Genomic DNA, 19798 nt, shown 5'->3' on the forward strand with positions numbered 1-19798 from the left:
AACCTAACACTTTTTTTTAATTTAAAAACTTGGACTTGGAACAATGGTAAAAGTTTAAAGAAAGAAAAGTCTTTGGCAATTTGCATAAAGATTATTATCCTCAAATCTAGTCCCTATTTTAATTTAGGATTCATTTTATCTGCAGTTATCTGCACTAAACTCATTACGACGTCGTTTTGGACGAAAATCATGGTATTTTTATAATTTTAATTTATTTCAGGGTTATAATAGTCTTTATATTTATAATTTTTTAAGATTTCAATACCAAAACGACATCGTTTTAGAAATAAATGTAGATAACTTATATGCAGTAACTGTAAAAATATTTTTCCCTGCTAAACTTGTTTCCTGTAAAATTACTTTTGTCTATTATTATCTATGTTACTATGACTTTTTGACCCTTTTACCCTTCATTAATTAATTAATCACCATTTTGCCCGTTATTCAAAATTATCTACCAATCTGTTCAAAATTATCTACCAATCTGCTCCTCTTTAATCGATTAAGTTGAATATTTAATCAATTAAATGGTCAAAACCGACAAAAATAGTTGACTCGAGATTTAATCGATTAAATATTCAACTTAATCGATTAAATCTCCCTGACTTTGAAACCAACAAATTCACGTGTTGATGGCTGTTGGTAGCCACTGGGCCTGAAATTTTTCTTGTAGTTCAACGCGTTTCAGAATGATTCATTAAGTTGCAGAGCCCCAATGAAGAATCAAACTGAATTTGTTATTTAGCACCTTGGGATATTCTTATGTTGTCTACACACTACATCCAGCAGGGCCTCCTGTTCAAGAAACCTTCATCACCACATAACGAATAAGATTTCATTCAGAATCTGTTGGATAAGCTCAAGCACTCCCTTTCTCTCGCCTTATCCATTTCTATCCATTGGCTGGTCGCCTAGTTACCTGCAAAATCCAAGACCCTCCCTCCCTCTCATGCTATTTTCGTTGATTGCAGTAACAGTCCCGGTGCTAGATTTATCTATGCAACCATGATGGTCATACCATGCCCTTGTTGACCATCCAAGTCACTAAATTAGTTGATGTTGTTTTCCTAGGTTGCTCCATGAACCACATTATTGGTGATGGGGCTTCGTATTAGAATTTCTTTAATACATGGTCTGAGATTTTTCAAACTCAAGGAGATTTAATCGATTAAATTTCGAGTCAACCATTTTTACCGGTTTTGTCCATTTAATCGATTAAATATTCAAGTTAATTGATTAAAGATGGGCAGATTGGTAGATATTTTTGAATAAGGAGCAAAATGATTATTAATTAATTAATGAGCGATAAAAGGGTTAAAAAATCATGTTACTATACTCTTTAGTTTTTACGAATATAGTTTGCTTTATTTTATATATATATATATATCTATATATATATATATATATATATATATATTATTCCTTGAAATTAACCTCAAAACAATTATTTTAAGATTTTATGAAATACAATTTTATCTTTTATGGTATGAGAAATATTATATAAACTCATATTATTACTTATTCTTTTGGAATAATCTATGACGTGTTACATCAAGAATAATTCTAAAAAAAGAAAAGCTAGATACAAGTATGTACCCAAAAAAAAAGATTTGAGGGCCATCACCCATTAAAAAAAAAGTGATGGCACAACTTTTTATGTTAGAGTAGCGTGAGATAGTTATCTCATGTAAAATGAGACAGTAATTTTCCATTTATATTTTTGGTTTATTTTTTCGTATGTTTCAGAAAATAATTTTATCTCCTATACACACATAAAAGTGTGTGAGACTAGGGGTGACAATATGGGTTGGCTCGTCCCGACCCGCCACTAACATGCCAAAAACGTGGCGGGACGGGTGGGCCCTCTATTAAATATAGGCTGAAAAATGAACCCACCCTGTTTTATGGTTGGTTGGCGAGTCAACACGTCAATTAAAAAAATAATTAAAATTTAAAAATAAATTATATTTTATGAATTTTTCTTATTTTATTTTATTTTATTTCACATTTCTCTTAATTTTTTTTCAGTCTCAATCTTGAATGTATATAAATATTCAGTTAAACATTCTTTAGGAACTCATTTGTTTCCTTAAATTGGTAACATTTGTCATAAATGTTCTGTCATAGAGAACCGTAAATGATATACTGTATAGCATGCGCTCAGAGATACCCTATAGATAGGTACCTTGGTTGGCTTATAGCCAATATCTCAATCACTGCGCACAAGTTGGGGTGTAAATGGATCAGACTAGCCTGGCCTGGCCTACATCCCATCCTATATTGAGCCTGACCTGGCCTTTCTGAAAAGTAATGTATACTTCAGCTTACAAGAAAGCCTTTTTAACAAATAGGGCATAGGCCAACTTTGTCAAGCCTGGCTTAAAGCCTTGTAGGCTGACCTATTTAATTTTTTTAAAATAAAATAATATATTTATTCTAGGTGGCAAAGTACCAACCCAAATTTCTTTTGTGCACCACCGCTTCTAAGTGACTTCTCACTCTCGTCTCTAAGTTTCATCTTTGGTTGACCCAGTAATTGTATTTCTTTCTTATTTTTCCCATTTCTTTGACTCTAATTCTCCTCTGATCTACATTATAGAGCTGAGATATTATATTGACTCTTGTTTGTCATTTTTTATTTCTTATGAGAAGTATTTGTGCATGCATGAATGGAACTTTCTTTGCTCTATACAATTATTTTCTTAGCTCAGTATCTGCAGTGGGAGGCCTACAAGGCCTGTAGGCCATATCAAGTTTTCTAATTTTTAAAAAGAGGCCAGACCTGGCCGATAAAACAAAGCCTTTAGTAGGAGAATAGGCCAGATAGGCTGAATATTTTTTTAAGTAGGCTTAGGCCAGGAAGGCCAAAGCGCGACCTAGCCTGGCCCATTTACACCCCTACGCACAAGCAATAGGCTTATAGCCAAGATGTGAGTGTGTGCACAGTGTGGGCAGAAGTAGTAAATGATTTCATAATGTGTACCAGGGGGTCTTAAACCTTGTATTTATAAGGGTTACCTCTTGGGCTGTGTATATCTCCCAGTTGGTACAGGATTCAACTACTCAGTATTAGGGATGAGGGTTCTATCCTCTTTATCTTTACTAATGTTCCACGTTGTTAGGATAATTGGGTCGTTATCCATTAAGGGATTCTTGGATAGGTAGTTAAGATATGGATATATTCCATAACGATAAATAAAATTTTCATTCTTTATTTTTTCTAAGGAGTACTAAGATAAATTTTTTTTCGATATCACAAAAAATTAATAACAAATGAAATACTACTTAATTGTAAAAAAAAAAATCATAACCCATTGGGTCAACCAGCCCCGTGGTGGGTTTAACCCACTTTTAGGCGGGACGAGTTGAAGAGGATTGGTGGTTTCAAAACCCCAATCCAACCCGCCCCGTTTTTGCAGGTTGACCCGCCTGACTCAACCCATATTGTCACCTTTATGCGAGACCTTGTTTTCTTTTTCTTTTTCTTCTCTTCATATGGGCCACACACACTTTATTTATGTATAGGAGATAAAATCTGCTATACTATGAAAAACATTAATACCTAATTTATTTTATTTTTTTTGTTTAAAAAGTTGTAAGAAATGGGAAGCAACATGTCACATGCACAAAGCATTATAATATATATATATATATATATATATATATATATATATATATATATGTATGCTTTAATGTTTCTACAGTGAATGTAAATAAATATCTATATTCACTCCTATAATGACGTTATTTTTGGTTGAAAGATCAAAAAATTATAATGAGAAAAACTATTATAACTCTTAAATAAATTATAATTATAATTATAAAAATATCTTGATTTCTGTCTTAAAATGACATCATTTTGGGATCAGTGTAGATAACTTATCTATATCGACTGCCTAAAACATGAACTCTCACACATGCGCGTGCGCACACACACATACACACTATATATATATATGGGTGAGGATCATTTTACACCAGTGTAAGTTAACTTTCAAACTTGTCAGTTGATCCCACTTATATCTAAGGGCTCTAATTAGTAATATGAGTTATTGGATATGTTTTGTCCTTGGGACAGAGATGTCCAGCCCAATATACTGCTATGTTACTCTTGGATCTAGTGCCCTCTCTAAGGTATCTATGGAAGAAATATCCTTGAGTCAAGCAGATCACTGTGCACAGAATACTATTAACGGCGTTAGCCAATGGGGTGTGTGTGTGCACAGTAACAGCATAACAGTAAGAGAGAGAGAGAACGTACGTACCTTTAGGGTTTACCTTGTATTTATAGAGGTTACCTGTGGGTAGTGTGGATGGGTCTTTGGTGCCTCTGATAAGGACCCAGGCCTGCTTGCTATGCTGTCATATTAGTCATATTAGGATTAGTATCCTTGATGGATTCTATCCGTAATTATACTTGATTAGAATATTGGATTACCCTTTATTGGGCTTGTCATTCAATGGACCCCTTATATGGGTCCATAACAGGATACAAGTAGATCAATGGTCAAGATTAGATGTAAGACTTCTAACTTTTACACCGGTGAAAGAATATCCTGCTCCTATATATATATATATATATATATATATATATATATATATATATATATATGGGGTAAGATATTGTTATACTAGTGTAAGAATAAGATGTCATTGATTTGCTTGCATCTAACGAGTTACATATATAATAAATCAGAACCATTAGATAAAAATAGGATCTACCATTAAATTTTAGAGTGTAACCTATATTGATGTAAAGTGATCCTGACTATATATATATATATATGGGAAAATACTTTCTCATGTTGGAGAAAGTATTTCTCATATCACTCATACGTCAATTTACATGCTTTATTTTTGTTATTTCTTTTTGGTAAAGATTCACCTTAAACATGTTCGTATAAGAAAATTCCTCTTCTCATTGTGAAAGGAGAAAAATAAAGCCATATATATATATATATATAGGGGCAGGATATTCTTACACTGGTGTAAGAGTTAGAAGTCTTACACTCGATCTTGACCATTGATCCACTTGTATCCAATGGCCCACATTACTAAAAAATTTGAGCCCTTAGATATAAATGGGATCAGTGGACAAGATTAAGAGTGAACTTACACTGGTGTAAAATGATCTAATTTATATATATATATATATATATATATATATATATATATATATATATATATATATATATATATATAGGGGTTAAGTGTTTGTCATTCTAAATAACAGATTTTGTATCTTTTTTATTGAAACTATATCGTTTTAAGTGTGTTTTTTATATTTTTTTTCATTTTTATAAAATTAGAAAAAAAATGAAGAAGAGAGAATGCAAAAATACACAAAATGATGTAATTTCATTAAAAATGACATAAAATTGTGTCATTTAAAACGATAAACACTTCTTCATATATATATATATATATATATATATATATATATATATATATATATATATATATATATATATATATATAGGGGCAAAATATTCTTACACCCCAGTGTAAGAGTTAGAAGTCTTACACTCAATATTGACCATTGATCCACTTGTATTTAATGACTCACATTACTAAAAAATTAGAGCCCTCAGATATAAGTGGAATCAACAGACAAGATTGAGAGTATAACTTACCCTAGTGTAAAATGATCCTTACCCATATATATATATATATATGGGACAGGATATTCTTACACCAGTGTAAGAGTTAGAAGTCTTACACTCAATCTTGACCATTGATTAACTTGTATCCAATGGCTCAGTTTACTAAAAATTTTGAGCCCTTAGATATAAATGGGATCAACGAACAAGATTGAGAGTGTAACTTACACTGGTGTAAAATCTACCCTATATATATATATATATATATATATATATATATATATATATATATATATATATATCGGAAACAATTATCAAATAATATTTTTTGTTTCGAACATTAAAAAAAAAAGGAGAGAGATTATGTTAGATCCGTACAAACAGGCACCGCGAACTCGAAGGTTTGACTGTACTTTATGGAACAATTCCGCACCTGAGCGCGGGGAAAGCTAAGATTACGACAAAATTATTGGTTGTCTTTTTCTGAGAAATATTTATCATAAATGTTGATTAACAAATGGGGACTCCCCTGTCCAAATTTTTACTTTTTCTGATTCAACGTTTGATGTTTTACCATGTATATGTTCGTATTGTGGATAAATTATCTGCACCGTTGCATATTAATGAGATAAAAAAAAAAACTTGTTGGTACAAAAACTGATAAGTTAAGGAAGCACATAATCTGGATTTTATTGAGTTTTCTTCCTTACAATTAATTTAGCATTTTTTTTTTTTTCTAAAATCAAGAGGTATCACCACTTAATCACCTCCAGCCAGTTTAATTTATCCTGAGAGTATCTCTCAGATTAAAACACAGTGTGTCTTAAATGGAAGATACAGGGAGTCTTAAGATCATTACAAGAATCGAATCTACAATCGAATCCTTGAGCCACACTTTGCCACCAATATGCGCATACACACCTTGGCTTTTAGCCTTTTGTTTGTGTACAGTGATCTGCCATCATATGCGGCTTTCTTCTCCGTAGACACCGCTAGTCCAAAGATTCAAGTGCAACTTTGATCTGCTAGGTTCAAACATGAGTTAGCTTCTAATTTCACTCCTGTGGTTTGATTAGAGGTTGGAAAGTGGGCGGCACCCCACCCCACCCCACCCCACCTCACCCCACCATCAATCCGTCAAAAAATGAGTCAGTCCGTCCCGCCCCGCTTTTGAAAGTGGACTGAGAAACTCAGCCCACCTCGCCCCGTTTGGCGAGTTGGACGGGTTGGCCCGCCAGCCCGAACTTATTTTACACTGACCCGCCTCGGCCAGCCTAGGCCCGCCATCAACCCACAAAAAAATGAGCCCGCCCCGCCCCGCTTATGAGATGGGTTGAAAAACTCAGCCCGCCCCGCTCTGTTTGACGGGTTGGGCGGGTAAACCCGCCGAGCCGAGCCCGTTTTGCCGACTCTAGATTTGATACGTGGGAGTCTATTTAGTTATAGGTAATGAGCTCGACACATCATTTCGTGTGGCGAAAGTTTATATTTTAATTTTTCTAGAAAAATTATAGGTTTATCTTCTAGAGTTGCTTGATTGTTTCTACAAGCATGTTAATTGTAAATTTGACAAATTTAAGTATATGTTAATAAAAATTACGCTTGTCAGGTTTACATGGTACGATTATGTTTAATCTGTGCGCCGGTCATGAACTTGAATTTGGATCGTGACAAAATCATACTCAGTATAACACTATAACTAACATAGTGCTTAGCATTTAAACACAGTATTCAAGGAATTTATATCCATAATAAACTTAGTATAAGAGTGGAACTTCGTTAATTCAAATGTGTACTTGCAATTTAGAAACATATCATTGAACAGAATTTCACGAATAATCTAAAAAGAATTCATTTAATTCTGGTGCTTTCTTTTCCAACGAGATTGCATCTTTTGGATATAATTCTTCAATGAAGTGTATTTCATCAGAGATTGATGGTGTATGGCAAAGCCAAGACAATCTGTTATTTCACCAACTTCTTGTTTCTACCATTTACTCCGATTTTCTGTTACACTTTTTATGCATCATGAAAGAAAGGAGAAAAAAAAAAAAAAGTGATTCTAAACGAGCAGCTACATGAATAAAGGAAATGGAAAAATTAATAGCAAAATCACAAAACTACAAAGGCAAGACATGAAACGAGACTATTTTCAACTGCTACTAACAGAAACAGAAGTATAAGGGCAGGGACTTGGTGGAACTGTAACAGGAGCTATCCCTTCTAGCATCAACATAACCTTCTTCATTGTAGGCCTGAGAGAGGGATCTTCTTGAAGGCACCAAATAGCTACCATTATAAACCTTTCAAGCCTCTTCATGTCATTGATAGCCTCATCATCATTATCAACCAAGATGTCAATTCTTCTTGCTCTATAGCAGTCATAAGCCCAATCAGTTAAAATGGCCTTCTCTTCATTGCCAAACTCCATATCTACATTTCTTCTACAGCAGATTATCTCCAGAAGCATCACACCAAAACTATAAACATCAACCTTGACAGTGATTGGTGCACTCCTGAACCAGTCTGGCGCAACATACCCTTTTGTTCCTCGAATGCCAGTTTGTGTGCGGCTTTGATTAATCATCAGTAACTTTGCTAACCCAAAATCTGATATTCTTGCATTGTAATACTCATCTAGAAGTATATTTTGTGGCTTTATGTCACAATGAATGATCTGAGTGCAGCATTCCTCGTGCAAGTAAACGAGCCCTCTTGCAATCCCAAAGGCAATCTGGACTCTCTGATTCCAATTTGGTTTGAAATCTCCAAAAAGGAAACTTGCTAAAGTGCCATTGCTCAAGAACTCATACACCAGAATCCGGTGTTGTCCCTCATCACAATATCCAAGCAGGCGAACCAAGTTCTTGTGATGAGTTTGTCCTATCACATTCACTTCTGTTTTGAATTCCTTATCGCTGTCTTTGAGCACTTTGTCTAATTTCTTGACAGCAATAGTAGCCAAATCTGTATTCCCTTTAAAGACAACGCCACAAGATCCCCTTCCCAATTCTTCTCTGAAGTTATCTGTTGCTTGCACAAGCTCTCCATAGGTGAAACTGCGCAAATTGCTCTCTGCAACAACTTTACTGGTGGAATTTTTTTTGTTGTAGTAGAAGAAGAAACCAATACATACTGCAGTGAAAAGAATGAAATTGACAAAGACAGAACTTCCTAGAAGGACTGATATCACAGTTATCAAAGTATCTTGATCTTTTTTATTTTCATTCACCTGTATAGATGGATTTTGAGGACTTGCTGATGAAACATTATTTTTCATCAATTTAATGAAAGCGAATCCTCCTACCGCTCTATCCTCTCTTCCATTCGAGAGAGGCAGCTTCTTCTTCCAGCAGGTATCAGTTCTAAAAATAGAAACAACACATAAGCAATCTTGCAAGCAAGAGGCCTTGCAGTCTTCTGAATTGTAAGGTTTATACATTTCATAATCTGATGTAGGCCAATCAGTGTTTGGCAATTCCTTCATGAAGTATAGATCTTCTTGCGAGTTCTGTCCACTTCCTTGACAAACGGGTTCCAAATTTGGTATGCAGCTTCCATACTCATCAGTAGAATCAAGAAGAGAATACCCTTCTGGGCATCTGCAGATTGGTCTTTGGTCCGTTTTGAGAGTGCAGATACTATTGAATCCACAGACTCCACTACCAATACCCTTCTCACCTCCCATAGCCGTGCAAATGTTATCTGGTAATGTCTTCACAACCGTCCAACTTTGATTTGTGCTTGGACTTTTCGGGTGATGTGATATGGTGAAAACTCCATCATAATTGAGGGTTGCTCTGTAATAATAGGAATCGGTTGAGAGCACATCATTTGGGCTAGTGATATAAACCCTCTCACCGCCCCTTTTCTCTATGTACAAGAAGCCTGATTCATCAAAAATCACACGGTAACCAGAGTTTGTGCCATTGCCAGCATCACGAGTGCCACTTATGTAGTAAGCTTCGTAAGTATAGTTGGTAGGCAAATTTATAGGATTAAGCACAGCATTACCATCCTCAAGCAAGCGAAATTGAAACCTTCCTTGTGAGAAGTTGGTATCTTTCTGTCGAGATGTAAGGGTGCCTTTTAACTCCATAATTTGAGTTGGCAACAATGTATCGATTGGACGTGAGAAAGTGTCCCACAAGACCTGTGAATTCTTATCCAGAAGCTGCAAGTTTCCTGTATTATTCATTAGTCCATAGGAAACTGTACCTGATATGGACTGTGATCTCCATAGCTCAACATCTCGAGGACTAGTCAGCACTAGTCCACTGTTTTGATTTATCTTTAGCTTCGATCCTTTAGGTGCAGGGTTGTCTCCATTTGCATACCAAATGACAGTCCTCTCAGGTATGTTGTGGTACCATATGGCAAGCAAGAAAAGGTCATTCTCAAGTTGATGAAATCCCAATGCAAACTCTCCTGATGGAGAAAGCCATTGATCACTCCCGTTACCAGCAACCAGAGTCTCACCAATGCTAACATTCTGAGCAGAGACAATGACATAAGGAAGCAAGGGGAGAAGGATAAGAATAAGAATATTAAGACTCATCTTTGGTGTCAACAATAAAGCTTGAGGCCAATTACATGAACTATTAATTTTTGTATCGGAATTTAAAGAAATGGTGTTAACTTCAAAAAGTTTTACAAGCCTTTTCTTTTCTAGCAAGCTACAGTGCATGTTAGCTATTGTCATATACATGGAATCTTTCAATTGTTTATAGTTGAAAACTTGAAACGTAGGTGGTTTAATTAATATAACTTTACAAGAACACGCGCTACTCCGACTTTTAAAAAGACTTTGAAATGTCTCAATTGACAAGTCAACAGTGCCGTTTAGAATGGTGCTGCATGAATGGTTGAATGGGCCAACCGTAGATTTGGCGTCACGGTGGGTTCAACTGTAAAATTTTGTTGTTTGAATCTCATGGATAGTCCCTTTAGAGTTTAAATTAACATCATACTCGGTCAAGATCAATAACATGAAATTTGAAAACCATAGGAAGGTAATAGGGAGTTTCCAAAATTCATAAAATTCAAATGAAGTTGTTCTAGAATATGAAGCAAACAGGTGAATAAGACATTTACCAGAGTATTGAAGAGTTCCAACTATCAACAAACCAGCTTGCTTTTGCAGCTGTACCTCAACACGTTTGGATGTATTTTTCTCCTAAGAAGTTACTCTCTCTCTCTCTCTCTTTTTTTTTTTTCAAAATAAAAAATATTTTTTCACTTTATATATGTATTTGAGTATAACTTTAAAGAAAACTGACATGGACCTCACACATGGGAGATAGAGGCCCAATCCCATAAAGACCCAAAGGGTCCAGAAAGCCCACTATGACTTGACCACAACGGCAACCCATCTCGCGTAGAAAGCGTGGGACCTCAGTTGACTAGCAAGCTAAACGTGACTTAACATGAAAGGAATCATCATTGCCGAGATCAATAGCCACTTGAACCCAATGAACAAATGGTAGCTCCATCTTGCCACCACGTCTAATGAATCTAGCTTGACCATAGACTTGTCCACCAAGGAATAGCCTGAGAGAGGCCACCCCTCTCCGCCAATTAAAAGAACACCTAAGGTGAGAAAAAAGAAACTGTACATCATCAAAATATAATTAGATCTATCATCCACACGAGATGAACAAACATGTTCAACTGTGGGAATGGGAGAAATTTTCCACTCGTGGTTAGTGGCTTTGTCCATAGTAAGGTGAACATCAGTCGCAAGCTTGGTAGCATATTCCATAATATTGAACTTGGAGACTACTTTTAGAACATCCTTGGACACCCATACGAGATTATCTGCAACTCGCACGCCTGAAACAGAAGCACTCTTCTCTGAAAATTTTCTTTTAGTCATAATGGCCCTGAGAGAAGAAGAGGTAGAACAAGTGTCAAAAGAATAAGAAAAGGAACTGAAATAAGAGCTAGCAGATATCTCACTTATCTTGCGCTTTTTGAAAGGGTAACCGGTAGGATAAATAGCATTTAAAAGGACAGGACTAGGACCGCGAGACACTCAAGAAGGGGACTTGACTCAAAATAGGAACTACTGGAATTACAATAGGTCCCTTGGATTTTGAAAGGATATGGGTACTGGAGCTAGCTTGCTCATGAATATTGCTTTGTTGGGAAAGAGCCCTAGGCAACTCGCGAGAACCCTCATGATTCTCGCAGGATAAAGCCCTAGCTCTCCTAGAGCCCACGAAGAATACCCACCTCCACAGCCTCTCAAAGAAGGAGGAAGCGTCCCTAAAATCTCAGCCTTCTCACATGGAGAAATACCTTCGCTAGTTAACCACCACTCTCCTATGCTAAGGGATATAAAATACCTAGGCCTAGGTACTGGTCTAGGCTCTTGACTAGTTGAGCCAGACCTCTCCATCATTCTAAAAAATGCAAAAAATGGATGTTCAAAGGACATTTTGCAAGCAGTTGGACAACTACCCAGAAATGAACCCAACAACAAGAAAAAACAAATGTCCAGCAAAAAACACAAAGGAAAGTGAATGAAATCAACAATACAGGCAACTACAAAAGATTTGAAACCCAGACAGTTACCAGCATACAATGAATTTCCAAAAATATGAAGAAATGAAAGAAAAAGTGAAAGAAAATACCTGATATTTATACTTGAACTATACTCGAATTCGAAGAAGTTCTTCAGAGCACACGAACGCAGAACAACTTACTCACTTACAATGAGTCACCAAAACAAATCCACAATAAAGTAGGATGCATGGTCTATGAAGTAAGGAAGGAAAATGAAGGGAATGATAATTGTTCCTTCCAAAACCTTCAAGGTTAAAAAACTTGAAAAGTCACTGAAAGGTATATGTGTCAAAACACATCAAAGGTAAAACGGTGAATGAAAATAGTGGGGCACATGTCAAAAGGAAGCTAAAGGGTTAATACGTTAGCCCACACGTAATGAAGGTCACATTTAATGCCACTGACGGATTAAAGTCACATCAACCACTTTTTAAGCAGCGAAATGATGGATATAGTGCAAAAATTGTGAATATGTGGCAATATCTCGCCACAAGTGAATGAACATCTCACTCCCTCATGCCTGCAGCATAAGCAGCAAGCTGGGGGACTTTTGATCTGGACCTAACATATTCGAGAGGACCAATCCCATAAAGGCCCAAAGGGTCTAGAAAGCCCACTATGACTTGACCACAAAGACAACCCATCTCACGAAGAAAGCGTGAGATGTCACTTACTTGACTAGCAAGTTAAACATGACTTAACATGAAATGAGTCATCATTGCCAAGATTAACATCTCATGCAAGTTAGCCACCACCTGAACCCAATGAACGAATGACAACTTCAGCTTGCCACCACGTCTACTGAATCTAGCTTGACCATAGGCTTGTCCACTAAGGAATAGCATGAGAGTGGCCATCCCTCTCCACTAATGAATATGAACATTGTCCTATGAAAGACGGTATGAAACAAGGCGCTCTACACTATAAATACAGAGAGACATTTATCCCAGGTATGATATCTCTCTTTGAATACTTGAACCATATTGAAAATTGAACTGACTTAAGCATATGAGGGCCTTGCAGGTATCTTTCACAATCTCGTCCAAACTGCCCAGATACACAAAGTGCAGATCAATCATCTCGCTAGAGCATCCCAGCATCTCGGCAAGCTACCTTGTCATCTTTCTTCTCTTCATCAATATCATCTACTTCAACTATGTGTGGTCAGACACAGCCCACCCAATATTTATTGGACTGATAAAAAACAAAAGTAAAAAAAAAAAAAAAAAAAAAAAAAACAGTACTATGCTCTTTAAAAAAGATAAAATACTGCTTTGTATTTGGAAGTGCATTTTTAGATGTTAATCTATACACAAAATAGCTCAAACTTTTAAAAATAATTTTTTTTCTTTGCAAAAGCACATATAAACATAACATATACTTGCTATATCACGAGATAATAATGATCATCCGTACATTTATTAATAGCATTGAATAAAGGGAAATAATTTTTGCATTTATTGCAGAAATCATTTTTCTGCCTTAGACACAAATTTTTTTATCTCTCTCTCGTCATATTTCTCTCTCATTAAAATATGGTTTCTCTCTCTTAAATTTAGTGTCTAAGGCAGAGAGAAATTTCTACCACAAATACATAAATCATTTCCGCTTGAATCAATCTGGTATTATGCATAGCCCATATCACAAAGTAGAATTGAACGGTTCAAGATTTTGGAAGTGAATCGTTGAACACTTCCATGGTAGAGAAAGAAAAAGACAAGCATCATGTAGCGAGAATGAGATGCACTTTATTTTAGTTTTTCACCTTTTCTATTCACTGTCAACAAGTGAAAATCAGAAAACTTTCAACATCGTTAAAGAACTTGTAAGGATAACAAAATAAGAGGTGATTAGGTTGCTTCCAACTTTCACACTGCATAACAAAAGCAAATTTTCAAAGCCAATTACGACGATATCTAGCGGAACAAATATCAAAACAAGGTTACAAATATAGAAGGACTTCATATTCAAGCACAAATGGAAAATCAAAGGGCTAGCACAATTCAAAACCAAAGATATTAATCACGAAAAGAAAAAATGCAAGATACCCCAAGATGGTAGAAAATCGACTTAAAAATCACCATTAAATTAACTTTTTTGATACAAGCTAATCCCCTTGCATACAAAAATATATTTTCAGATTTGCATCATCAGATAACAAATTAATTCATTAACATAATGTCATGGTATTTTGTGAATCTGAACACAAAATATTACATAAAACAATTGTTTTAGAGAAATTGTTAATCATATTTCCAGATTTTATGCAGTAAAGAAAGGGATAAGTTATATTTACAAACTCAAAATTTACAATCTCTTATAAACTACACTATGTAGTGTGGGTAATACATGCCTAAATAATATATACTACCCATAATACATAATATAATTTGTAAGAATTTATAAACTTTGAATTTATAAATATAACCATTCTCGTAAAGAAATACTAAAAATTTTCATTTTAACATTCATTTTAACATGTAGAAAATCGACACAATAGCATTACAGATCTGCTTTGATCAAGGAAAAAGCCCAATCAGCTCCAACTCGGTGCAGATGACTGTTTAAAACTTGCCAAGTTAGCAATGCTAAGTAAGTAATCCATAAACTATCACCGTGCAGTCCAGATTTCAACAGGGAGCCGTATGTGTCATAGAAGCTGTCAATGATATCTTCAACTTGGATATATGCTTATCCTTGATTAGGATAAAAATATATACGAACCAAAAATTTCAACAAAAACTACCATATTCAATGATTCAATCTAATAAAAAAGTAAGAGGAACTTGGCCACATCTGTCTTTTCTATCATGATAACTGACACTAAAGGTAAAGCATAACAAATGGGGAAGTCTCTATAAGGGAATAACGGGTCATGTAAAGAAGCAGCCTAAATTTACATTGTAAGACAATTTTTTTTTTTTTTTAAATAAAGCCTTGCTCTTACAAGAAATACAACTACCACAGTTCTTTTCCTGCTTCAAGGCAGAGAACCAAAATTGAGAAAAGATACATAAAATTGCATGCCCTTTACTGGAAATTCTCACTTGGCACCCAAAGTAGGGAATTGTCCAGGATCTTCAATTGATGGAGCTGATACATTGCCGGTTGCATAGCCAGCATAACCTCCTCTTGCACCACGGCCACGGCCTCGACCACGCCCACGCCCACCTGAGTTATAGTGACTTTCACCATCAGCAGGCTTCAGAAACTCGTTGATGCTGACAGACTAACAACATGAAATCCAATAAACAAAAAGGGGGGGAAATCAGTACAAAATTTATAAGCAGGAAAAAAAACTGAAAAATCATAGGCATGTCAATAATAAAATTCAACATCCTTTTAATAAGAAAAGTAAAGGGATGAAATCTACACCACTCGTCGGACTACCAATATTACAGACGAATACAAGAAAGCAGATAGAAAGGAAGCTGAAACAAAGGAATTGTCAAACTGGAGTTTCTAGGGTGCAATGACAACTTAAGTTTCTAACTATAAAGCTTTGTGCAGAAATAACATATTTGATAAATGCAAAACTAAATCCAAGAAACTTCCAGCAGACGCCCATGAAATGATCAGAATTAATGGAATTTTTAATTAAATGCAACAAAGTCACACCTTCTTGGATTTCTCTTCCTTTTCAAGAGCCTCTTTCCGCTTATCCTTATCAGACCCCTTGACAGAATAAAAAATCCAAGTGTCAAAGAAGTCATCGGTTACAAGTATTACACATTGAATATGATAATTACAAACTAGAAGGAAAATATAAAGCCAAAAATCTTACCAGTTTAATAAAGATGTCATAACTTTCTTTCTTACTTGACAACTGCTGCATGGATTCAAAAACTTTAGTATCTACCTTTCTCTCCTCAGTCTTAAGCGCTTGCAAAGCCTTCCTTTTTTCTTCAAGTACTTTTTCATATTCCTCCAGAGTCATCTCCTATTAACCAGGATAAGCACTATTAAGCTATAAAATTAAACAAACAACAGCACTAAGGAATTCCACATACAACAATGAAATTGAGGAACTATGTTAAATCACTATGAGAATAATACATATACCTAACACCTTTCAAACAAAGATGAAGATGTAACCCGAAATTGAAAAGAAAAAATTTCAACTTTTGATAATGGACAATAAGCAAAGAGATACTTACTTCTAATGGTAGTCAAAATGATAATGTCAAAAACAACGCACTCAAAATATAATATCATAGCAGTCTAATCAATGAGTTAGATAACCGACAGCAGACATTCGAAGCTAAATTTTATTGGATTATCATTGATTCAACAATTATTTTATTTCTACTGTTACTTTTTTTATTTTATTTTTGTTCTTTTTTCTTTTCTTCCTCTGATGTTGATGTTTCTTTTCTTCCTCTGAATCTTTTCATGCTTGTCATTTGGTTTCATCTGCCGCCGAGCCCAACTAGTTAGGGATAAAGGTGGTGTTGTTGTTGATGTATCATTGATTCAACAACCTCCAGAACCTTCCTGTATCTGTTACAGTCACTTAACATCTATGATCACATTAAGAGTTATAATATCATATTATGCCAGTTATATGACACAAATCTTCTGTTTGTCTAATGATAATGCTAAAAACAAAGCACTCAAAATATAGAGAAGCAAATAAAGGGAAAATAGAGACACTTGAATTAAACTTGAACAATAACCTTATCCTCAGGCTCTTTTTCTTCAGCATCATTAGCAGGACTCTCCTTGTTTCCATCTGCTGCAACATCTTCCTCACCTGAAGGCTTCTCATCACCCAAATTCTTTGCAGTTTCATTCACTTCCTCAGTCGCTCTAAGAAAAGTTTAAAAGAAAAGAAATACACAACAATAACAATTCATGAAAATAGAATAAAACAAACCATGTGCAGAGGATTGTCAATAAAAATATGAAAGTGCAGGGTTGCAAAAGCAGGGCTTACTGCGAATCATCAGTTTGCATTCCCCAGTTCCCTCTCCCAGCACCTTCACGTTTGAATTCATTTCTGAAAATAGGACATGTCATGTCAGTAGAAGAGAGAAAAATCAAATTAATAACCCAGCATTAGTTATAACATTCACCCGTGGCCAGTCCCACTGACACGTTCAAATACTCTTCGTGGGCGCCCATCTTCACCACCTTCTCCATTACTGAAATCCCCACGTCCACCACGACCACCACGATGAGGACCACGACGCCCACCATAACCGAACCTTTCCGAGGGCTTCCCAGTTTCTCCTTCGATAAAGCCTTGACCAGCAGTGGCAGTGAATGAGTTCTCATCATTGGAAGCGTCACGGTTGAAACCACCACCACCACGAGCACGACCATATCCACGTCCACCTCCACGCCCCCCTCCACGTCCTCCACGAGAAGTTTCATTTCTTGCCTCCCTCACTATCACAAGAATGAAAAGGAATGTAAACAAATGAAGAGAAGAACCATGAACGAACATCAAATCATCAAAAAGATCACTTAGAGATCAGAAGAGCCATAACAAAATACAAATATAAGCCTAACTGAAATAAAAGAAAATTGATAAAGAAAAATTATCTTTGAAACTTTAAGCAATCTCTGATTCCAGTGACATTTCCTAGTCTACTATTGAATAATCAGTATAAACAAATGTAAAAGATTGTTAATACAAGGTAAAATTACTATTCAAGTATTAGTTTGAACTTCATCTTCAAAGTCCCAATAAAAAAAATTCAACAGCAGAGAAAAACTTAAAATATCATAAGTATTTGTTTGAACTAATATTTTGAAAAATTATCTTCGAAAGATGTTACTCTAATCACCCCCCGCCGTCCAACTTTACTTAAACCTTAAAGTGAGCACAAATTGTAAATTGCACAAATAAAATGGAGTATAAGTAAAAATGAGAAGTGTGTTCGTTCACATGCTAAAGCAAATTCAAGAAATGAATCTAAAGACAATAAAATATAAAACAATGTAAGAAACGATATTTAAAAGTTGAAAAAATAAAAGATGATGCAACAATAAGATAAGATATATGAATGTGGGAAAAGCAGAAATGAACGAGAAAAAGAGAAAAGTGAAACAAACCAGCTTGATAGGGAGGGGGTGGCTTGGTAGGAAGCTGAGGTTGAGTAGGCTGAGTCTGAGTCTGAGTTGGTTTCTTTGGAGCAGAAACAACCTTGAGTTGCTCAGCAGCGATTCGCTGAGAAGGGTCCTCAGCATCGTCACCCAACAAATCGAAAGGGTTCATGCTTGCCATTTTGGTCACACCAATACCTAAAACCCCAAACAAATTCAAATCCAAATCCTATCTTATCAACAACAACTCTTCTTCCATCATATTCAGCAGCAAAGGAAAGAGAAAGAGAAAGAAGGTAAAACCCTAGCCGCCCAAGTTAGCGTTAGAGTTAGCGAGAGTTTAAGACAGCAATCTCAATTTATTATTACGGAACGTAATTTCCTTCATCTCTCTCTCTCTCTCTCCCTTCCCTCTTTCCTCCCTTATTCTTTTATTTTTTTTAAAAGTTCATCAATGTTGATCGTGATTTATTCTGTTTTTCTTATCACATGTACTTCTCTGATTTATAAAAGGATATATTTTTTTATTATATATGTCCTTATAATTTTTTTTATTTTATAAACTACAAAAGTATATATGATAAATAAAATATCACATAGACATAAGTGCTTATAAAGTAAATCACAAGTACATTAATTAACTTTTGCCTATATTATTTTAAGTGTTTGGTGTTTGTCATTTTAAATAACATAAGTTATGTCATTTTAAAAAAGAGATAGACACAAAAAAATAGAAATCATGGGAGAAAAAAAGTGGGTAGTTTTTTTAATTTAAAATTCAAATACTGTCTCTATCTTAAAATGGCATAATTTTATGTCATTTAAAATGACAAACATTTTTCCCTTATTTTAAATAAATGCTTGTCGACGAACTATTTCAAATAGGTCCAAAATAAACAAATATAGATGTCCTTTCCGGTTAAACATTCCATTCATATAAAATTATTTACTTAGAAAGTTGTCAAATATAAAATAATTTGATTTTAAAATCTTCTCGATTTTAAATGCCTAATTTGTTATTTAGTTAGATTAAATTGACTTGATTTTATTTAAATTATTTGAATGGATGATTTTACTCTTATTAATTTAGTCATTTAATTTATTAAAATAATAGAGACATATAAAAAAATTAACATGTTCACTAATTCAAATCATAATTTTTATAACAAGTTTCAACCATGAAATTAAAAGAAATCAATTGAATTTCTAGTTTTAATGATTTCAATTACAAGAAACTTTTTTGAAAGTCATCCATTGCATAGCTTAAGTATTATGTATGAATCTCTAAAAATAATAAAAATACTAAGGATTTATTGTTTTGCGGAAAAAAAATTTCTGTCGCTATTCACATAAAAGTGAATGATCCCATTAATATTTTCTCTCTTTTCTCTGTACAATGGAACTCATTCACTTTTATGTGAGTGTGATAGAAAAAAAAAAAGAATTCTGCAATAAAAGCAAAAACATTAAACTCAAATACTAATTCAAAAATGGTATGCTTTAAGAAAAATAAATAAACTTTAATATTAATATAAAAAATTGAAAGAAGAAGTCGAGCCTTTATGTTAGGTCATTATTTT

At 34.7% G+C, this 19798-nt stretch overlaps 2 protein-coding genes across 2 annotated transcripts; both read right to left on the bottom strand.

Annotated features, from left to right (window-relative positions):
* Positions 1-7752: 7752 nt before the first annotated feature.
* On the bottom strand, positions 7753-9813 carry LOC133304203 (G-type lectin S-receptor-like serine/threonine-protein kinase LECRK3). The gene has a single exon (XM_061504201.1). It carries the CDS (start codon positions 9796-9798, stop codon positions 7753-7755), a length of 2046 nt encoding a protein of 681 aa, XP_061360185.1. The 5' UTR covers positions 9799-9813.
* A 5081-nt stretch (positions 9814-14894) lies between these two features.
* Positions 14895-18644, bottom strand: LOC133304210 (RGG repeats nuclear RNA binding protein A-like). Its single transcript, XM_061504215.1, has 7 exons — positions 18228-18644; positions 17243-17558; positions 17104-17166; positions 16844-16976; positions 15952-16107; positions 15786-15842; positions 14895-15396 (listed from the first exon to the last, which is right to left on the bottom strand). Exons 1-7 carry the CDS (start codon positions 18397-18399, stop codon positions 15211-15213), a joined length of 1083 nt encoding a protein of 360 aa, XP_061360199.1. The 5' UTR covers positions 18400-18644; the 3' UTR covers positions 14895-15210.
* Positions 18645-19798: the final 1154 nt, after the last annotated feature.

Source organism: Gastrolobium bilobum, unplaced genomic scaffold (assembly GCF_033153095.1).
Source record: "Gastrolobium bilobum isolate Gb01-03AN ecotype WA unplaced genomic scaffold, APGP_CSIRO_Gbil_v1 utg11897, whole genome shotgun sequence".
In the NCBI taxonomy this organism is placed as follows: Eukaryota; Viridiplantae; Streptophyta; class Magnoliopsida; order Fabales; family Fabaceae; genus Gastrolobium; species Gastrolobium bilobum.

Coding starts and splice junctions, on each gene's coding strand:
- LOC133304203 (XM_061504201.1), bottom strand. CDS start 9,798: ATGAATAATACAGGAAACTTGCAGCTTCTGGATAAGAATTCACAGGTC.
- LOC133304210 (XM_061504215.1), bottom strand. CDS start 18,399: ATGGCAAGCATGAACCCTTTCGATTTGTTGGGTGACGATGCTGAGGAC. Junction 17,167..17,242: donor GTCAGTGGGACTGGCCACGG/GTGAATGTTATA, acceptor TCCTATTTTCAG/AAATGAATTCAAACGTGAAG. Junction 16,108..16,843: donor AAAAAGAGCCTGAGGATAAG/GTTATTGTTCAA, acceptor CCTGGTTAATAG/GAGATGACTCTGGAGGAATA.